The sequence below is a fragment of the Bubalus kerabau genome, chromosome 7, assembly GCF_029407905.1.
Source record: "Bubalus kerabau isolate K-KA32 ecotype Philippines breed swamp buffalo chromosome 7, PCC_UOA_SB_1v2, whole genome shotgun sequence".
Classification (NCBI taxonomy): domain Eukaryota; kingdom Metazoa; phylum Chordata; class Mammalia; order Artiodactyla; family Bovidae; genus Bubalus; species Bubalus kerabau.
In genome coordinates, this window is record NC_073630.1 from 50,012,670 (window position 1) to 50,019,792 (window position 7,123).

General features: G+C 37.1%; 1 protein-coding gene across 14 annotated transcripts in view; it reads left to right on the plus strand.

Moving 5' to 3' along the window:
- The window catches only part of RBPJ (recombination signal binding protein for immunoglobulin kappa J region), a 160,717-nt gene extending 155,029 nt beyond the window's left edge, over positions 1-5,688 (plus strand). For all 14 annotated transcript variants that reach the window (XM_055588187.1, XM_055588188.1, XM_055588197.1 and 11 more), the window contains 3 exons: positions 476-631; positions 990-1,093; positions 1,268-5,688. In XM_055588187.1, the coding sequence (XP_055444162.1) occupies positions 476-631; positions 990-1,093; positions 1,268-1,583 (576 nt within the window). In that variant the 3' untranslated portion in view covers positions 1,584-5,688. The remainder of the gene's footprint in view (positions 1-475; positions 632-989; positions 1,094-1,267) is intronic.
- Positions 5,689-7,123: the final 1,435 nt, after the last annotated feature.

The window sequence follows — 7,123 nt, forward strand, 5'->3', positions numbered from 1 at the left end:
CCTGCCAGGCTCTTCTGTCCATGACATTTCCCAGGCAAGAATACTGGAGTGGGTTGCTATTTCCTTCTCCAGGGGATCTTCCAAGCCCAGGGATTCAACCATGTCTCCTGCATTGGCAGGTGGAGTCTATACTATTGAGCCACCAGGGAAGCCCTCCTCTCTCTTAGGGATCTCTGAAGCATTTTAAGCAGCTAATTATATCACATATACTGATCTTTTGTAATTTTACTTAAATGGTTGTTCTGAAAGGTATTATTAATTTTTTGTATGTCACAAAGTAGTTCATATTAAAATAAAACTAGCCTTATGTGAGGTTTCCATATTAATATTCTATTTTTAATTAGGGGTTGGAAAAGTATGGTGCCTGGGAAGTTTGTAAATTTGTACTAAATTCTCTTCATGAGTGTTACTTTGTTAAAATTGTCTTATATAATACCACAATGTATATAATTTATAACCATTCTTTTTTTCTAAGGCCACTCCATGCCCAAAAGAACCAAATAAAGAGATGATAAATGATGGAGCTTCCTGGACAATCATTAGTACGGATAAGGCAGAGTATACATTTTATGAGGGGATGGGCCCTGTCCTTGCCCCAGTCACACCTGTGCCTGTCGTAGAAAGTCTTCAGGTGAGACCTCTTACAAGTTGACTTCAGCTTTTTGCAGCTGTTCATCTATGACATGGCGTAATTTTACTTCACAATAAATTTGATTTTTCTTCAAATCCTGTGCTTTGGAGGGTTTTTTACACAGTGAAGAAGAAGAAAATCAGAGGAGCACACATAATTTTAGCAAGAAAATTTAAATGTAAATCAGCTTGTATATCGAGTTTTAGTTCACTTTGTCTTTATAATCATGTTATTTAAAGGAAGTATTTTAATTATCTTTTTTTTTTGCACATGATAGTTGAGTGAAAAACTCATCTGTATACTTTAATGAAAAATGAAAAGTTTCCTCAATGTTGTTTTGATTTTCTGTGAATTGCAGTTGAATGGCGGTGGGGACGTAGCAATGCTTGAACTTACAGGACAGAATTTCACTCCAAATTTACGAGTGTGGTTTGGGGATGTAGAAGCTGAAACTATGTACAGGTACTTAATACAATTTTTTACATTATCCAGAGTTTTTGATGGGGGTGGGTATGTGAGACTCTTTCCCAAGAGTCCTGTATTAAGAGGTTGATGGTCCTGTATTAAGCAACCTTGTTTTTAAGTTTCAGTTATAAAATTTGCCATGCTTTTAAGTGATTTCTATTTCCTCCTCAGATGTGGAGAGAGTATGCTCTGTGTTGTCCCAGACATTTCTGCATTCCGAGAAGGCTGGAGATGGGTCCGGCAGCCAGTCCAGGTTCCAGTAACTTTGGTCCGTAATGATGGAATCATTTATTCCACCAGCCTTACCTTTACCTATACCCCAGAACCAGGGCCACGGCCACATTGCAGTGCAGCGGGAGCAATCCTTCGAGCCAACTCAAGCCAAGTGCCCCCTAATGAATCAAACACAAACAGCGAGGGAAGTTACACAAACGTCAGCACAAATTCAACCAATGTCACATCATCTACAGCAACAGTTGTGTCCTAACTACCGTCTTTTTGCTAGGACTTACACTGACTTGAGTGCGGCAAAATGTTGACAAAAAAAAAAAAAAAAGAAAAAAATGAACAATCTTTTGTGGTTTCTTGGGAAAACTTTTCATACCAGGTTATACTATTCAAAAACCCCATTACCTGCAAGTGCTGATTTGAAGTGCAGAAGCCACAGTAAAACAAAACAAACAAACAAAAAAACATCTAAATGTACAAACTTCTGGAAATCGATTTTTTTCAGCTGTTATTTTTGTTTGGTTGGTTTTTGTTTGATTTTGTTTAAATGGGTGAGAAATAGAGATGTGGCTGGAGTAAAAGTTAATCAAAGTGAAGTCCTCAGTCATGTCCGACTCTTTGCGACCCCATGGACTGTAGCCTACCAGGCTCCTCTGTCCATGGGATTTTCCAGGCAATAGTACTGGAGTGGATTGTCATTTCCTTCTCCAGGGGATCTTCCCGACCCAGGGATCGAACCCGGGTCTCCCGCATTGTAGACAGACGCTTTATACCGTCTGAGCCACCAGGGAAGTCCTCAAAAAAAATGTTAATCAAACTAGAAGACAAAAATCTAACATAGTTTTTATGGACCAAGGAACTTGTATAAGCTTTAGTAAAAGGTACATTTTCACCATACCTTTTTTATATCACTTATATAATACACCTTTGTTACCAAATAGGTTGTTCTCCTCCCCACCCACTTTGAGCTTTTGCTCTTAAGTACATTCAGGTTCCAAGCCTGACCATGCTTGTTTAATCTAATTACCATACTCTTCCAGGTCTTTTCTGGTCCAAGGCTGGAACTGTTCTTTTTATTTTATTATTTTTTTAAAAGCTGAAGTCATATGACTTTTCTTGAATGGAAGGTGTTTTGATTTCAGCAAGTCAAATCTTGTAAAGGCCTGCATTCATATTTCTTTTAAGATTATATGAAGTCTGTGCAAAAGCTTTAAAAAAAAATGCCTCTGCCTTGCCTGCAATACATTCAATGTACTTAGTCTCTATTCTCAAATACCGTTGATAGTTATTTCTCTGTGTTACTTTTTTTTTTTTAATGTATTTATAGTGGTAATCTAAGAGGTTCTAACATTTACCTGAAATTAAATGTGGCCATTTAGTCATTAATGAGTTAATGGCATGGAACATGTTGGTTTTTACAGTGTTCCCTCCCCTTTTCCTGTGCAGAAATGTATCTACTCAGTCAACATTTGTTCAGGTTTCCTCCCCCTCCTTATCTTGTACATAACTTGTATTATGTGTAAGTTAAACATTTTATTTTGAACTTGGAATATTCCCAGTGATTTCATTCAGCAGGGTGTTTTTCTGCCTTGTTGGCATAAGATAACAAAAAAGTATCATGCTAAGTATTTGCTACCAGTTGGTAGATGGTGCCCTTATTGTATAATGAGGAAAAAAATCTCAGCAAAAGCATGGTTTTATTTACTTTTTTTTGGTGGGGGGGTAGCCTAGGTCAAAACATCACTGTAACCTTGAAATAGGATGCTCTTACTAGATGACCAACTAAAATAGCTGGAAGACAATACTTTAGAAAAGGATAGTTGTAAAATGATAAAAATGCAAATGTAATTCATCTTTCCATTTCTCTCCCTTTTTTTGGTCTTCTTTTCCCAAACACTGAGTGTCTTCGCAAATGTCACCCACTCAGAAAACATTTCTTCTCCATTTAAGATTTGGTTGCATTCCGGGTTGTGTGCTCCCTATCTGTGCTGGACTCACCTCTTTTACATTGGTTTTGTTCCTGCACTTTGGTTATACCTTTGTTTGGTTTCTTAGAAATTGCGGCAGACTCATTGGGCTACATTTAGTACAGGATCTATGTGTGTAATGTTACAGGACATGGTCTAGTAATACAATCATCTTTCTTCGAGTAAAAACTACCTCTAGATTGTGGTAAGCTTTTACTGTCCCATAAAACAGAAGCCACAAGTACCTTAAGGATGCAAAACTGTAACTTCCTGCATATCTTTCCGTACAGAAATTGTCTTTTTGGTGTCCTGGGCTATTTTGAAAAGTTTCCACCTGTAGGCTTTTTAAAACATCATCATTAGTAGCTTCCCCCCATTCCCACCCCACAGCTTTGATAAATCTTCATTACTCATTCTTTTGCTCAGACTATGCCATTGTAAATATAGTTCCTAACATCTTGAAATCACTTTTTCCTCGGTTTTCAAGGGCGAAGTCATTTGTAAAACACGTAGTTAAAGTTATTGTGGTCTTTTCTTTACTGCAAGCCTTTTTAATTAATACAGGCTGCATTATGCTATATATAGCCTTTCTCTCTTTAAGTCTGCTCCCGTCACTAGCTTCTCTTGTAAGCTAATCCTGCCTCATACTTTAAATCTGTTTCAGTGACCAAGGGCAGAATTCTTTGTGGCCTTATCTTTCTTTGTTTTAACTGTTTACTGGCTTTTTCTTGCAAACTTGCTTATTTCTGAGTAGTATTTATTCTGCTCTCTGTTGAGTCTGGAAGTAGCCTTCACACAGTGCTTTTTGTTCAGAGCGCAGAAATGTTTTCAGTGCTGCTGAAATGGGCCACAGGTTTCCTCCACTTCCCAAGTTTGTTCTTTAGTTACCAATTTATATTAAATTAACTGATAACAAATAAGATGCTTTTGAAGCACAAACTATTCCTACCCAGCATTGCAACTCAAATATTTTTTTTCAAGTTTATGACTTCATTAAAATGAACTTTTGCTTTTTTACTGTTTAAGTCTAATTTTGGCTCTGTTTATTTTAATAAGATAATTGAAATATTAGACTGTAAACCCTTTTCGTTGTTGGTTCTTTTTTTAAGATTTAAGAGTATACTCCTACAGGCCCCACCCCCACCCCCTGCCACTGCTTTATGCCATTCTACATACCACAAACTGAAATGATTTGTCTGTTATGGCTTATCGTTTATCTGTAGTTCTTTCGTCAGCTGCTTAAAAAATTTTTTGTGAATTATTTTCAGTGTATAATTGACAGGAGCCTCGTCCTCCAGTTATAGTGTTGTAGAACGTGGCCCTTCCTCCAGTTGTGGCATTATTAGAGATGTTGATCATTTTCCCTCATAAAGGCCCTCAGAATGGTAACCACTTCACTTAAAGTATAGTACGTTCAAGTTTTTTTTTTTTTTAAGTCATGTATTAGAAGTATATCCTATGCTTTTATGATTCTATGCAGTTTCTGAAAATATGCATAGAAGCTGTCTCTTATCTAATATATTAATTGATTACATAGATTGAGAAGGCAAACAAAAAGCTATAAATATAAAATGCCCTTTTTATTTTGAACGGTTTCAGAGTTGAACACTAGTATAATCTGCTGCTGACTTTTCTTAAACCACGACAAGTAAAGATACCCGTATGTGCGTTATTAACTGGTAAAATATTTGTCACTCTTACTGCACAGACTTATGTGCGATAATAACTGGTTAGGTTTTTTGTTTTTGTTTTTTTTTTAAACGAAACTAGTACTGTCTGTGCCCTCACAGGAAATTGTCAACAGTTTTTAAGAACTAAACTATTCATGTTTAATCAGATAATCCATGCGGGGGTGGGGGTGGTGGGGTTCTTTTTTGAATCAAAATGTTATTCAATTATTAACTAAGTTACTTACTTTTGATTTCAAAAGCAGCTGTATTTCTGATGAATACTGAACAAATGTGTGTAATTTTCTGTGCCAGACTTTTGACTTTGTTTTCAAGCACTGTAACGTGGGATGGATGGTTAGAAACAATAATATATTAGGGTTTCTATTTAACCCTTTCAGGACTGAACTGTATTTTCTTTTATTAATTTTTCCCTGTGTTGTGATAAATGTTTGCCAGCATTCAGTACTGTGTTGGTCCAGATGTAGGTTTATATGCTCATTTTTAGCTTATTTCTTGTACCTTGCAGCATGCTCTACGCATTCAGTCCTTAAGGGGTTTATTTTACAAACTGTGCGCCTGTAAGGTTTATTAGCAATAAGATAGAAAATTGAGCAAGTTTATACCATAATTTTGTAGAAAAAAGAATCTGCTCAGTTCCATATTTCATCCATGAGAAACCTGCAATATGGGCAGTTTCAAGAAATAAATAAAAAGGAAATGTAAACCATTGTAAAAGTGTTCTGTTGGACGTGCCTGATACATGTATTATCATCACTGATTTCAGAATACTTAAAGTTTGTCTGTTTATAGTTTTACCTTGCTGTCTAAGCTTCATGACATCAAAGTAATAACTGTACTGATTTTATTTTTCTTTTTTTCATTTTTAACTAGATAGTGCTTTAAAAAGAAAGGGTTTTTTTTGAGAGGGTTTGTTTGTTTTTTTAATCCTTGTAAATGGGGAAATAGACTTTGGACAACTCGAGTTGTCTCCTAATTCAGGAACATTTTGAACTAATCTCAACATGATTGGCGAGCATTATTTAATGACAGCTTGCTTTTCCAGTATGAGGTTATCATTTGGGCCTGATGTATGAAAGAACATAGAATGGTTTGTGCTTTTTGTTGGGGGCTCTTCAGTAGGCTTTCAGAGAAAGCATACTTTGTTTAATGGTGGTTTAGTTGCTAAGTCGTGGCCAACTCTTGAGACCCCATGGCCTGTAGTCTTCTCTGTCATGGGATTCTCTGGGCAAGAATACTGGAGCGGGTTGCCATTTACTTCTTCAGGGGATCTTCCCGACCTAGGAATCGAACCTGGGTCTCCTGCATTGCAAGCAGATTCTTTACCAACTGAGCTATGAGGGAAACCCCCTTTGTTCAATAGGGAAACAGTAAAGGAGGAGGTTGTTACGTATTTTTTAAATCATAGCAAGTTTATTTATCTGACATCCCCTAAAGGAAAAAAACGTAAGCCAGGTTATCAGGATTTTGCTAAAGACATCTTCTGAAAATGCTGCTGCTGCTCCTGCTGCTGCTAAGTCACTTCAGTCGTGTCCAACTCTGTGCGACCCCATAGACGGCAGCCCACCAGGCTCCTCTGTCCCTGGGATTCTCCAGGCAAGAACACTGGAGTGGGTTGCCATTTCCTTCTCCAATGCATGAAAGTGAAAAGTGAAAGTGAAGTCTCTCAGTCGCTGCAATCCCATGGACTGCAGCCTACCAGGCTCCTCCGTCCATGGGATTTTTCCAGGCAAGAGTACTGGAGTGGGGTGCCATTGCCTTCTCTGCTTCTGAAAATAGTGATTGTTAAATAAATAATTTAGTTGGGGTTTGAATGGTGAGACTTTCAATGGCTAAGATTGGTAATAGCTTCCTTTAAAAAATAATTTATTATTCTTTTAACAGTAGGTCTTGTTGGTTATCTATTTTAAATATAGCAGTGTGTATGTGTCAGTTCCAGGCTCTCATCTCTAGATTAAGTAATAGCTCCTTTAGAATTTAGATGGGAGTAATACAGTATATAAAGAGTATGTGATCACTTTCTAAGCAACCTAATGAAAGATCCATTCAGTGTATATGTGTATATTTTTTGTCCTTGGATCCCTAAATGGTTGCCAGTTTAAAAGATACAGAGGGCAAGCTACATCAGATGCTAGTGGTGAAGG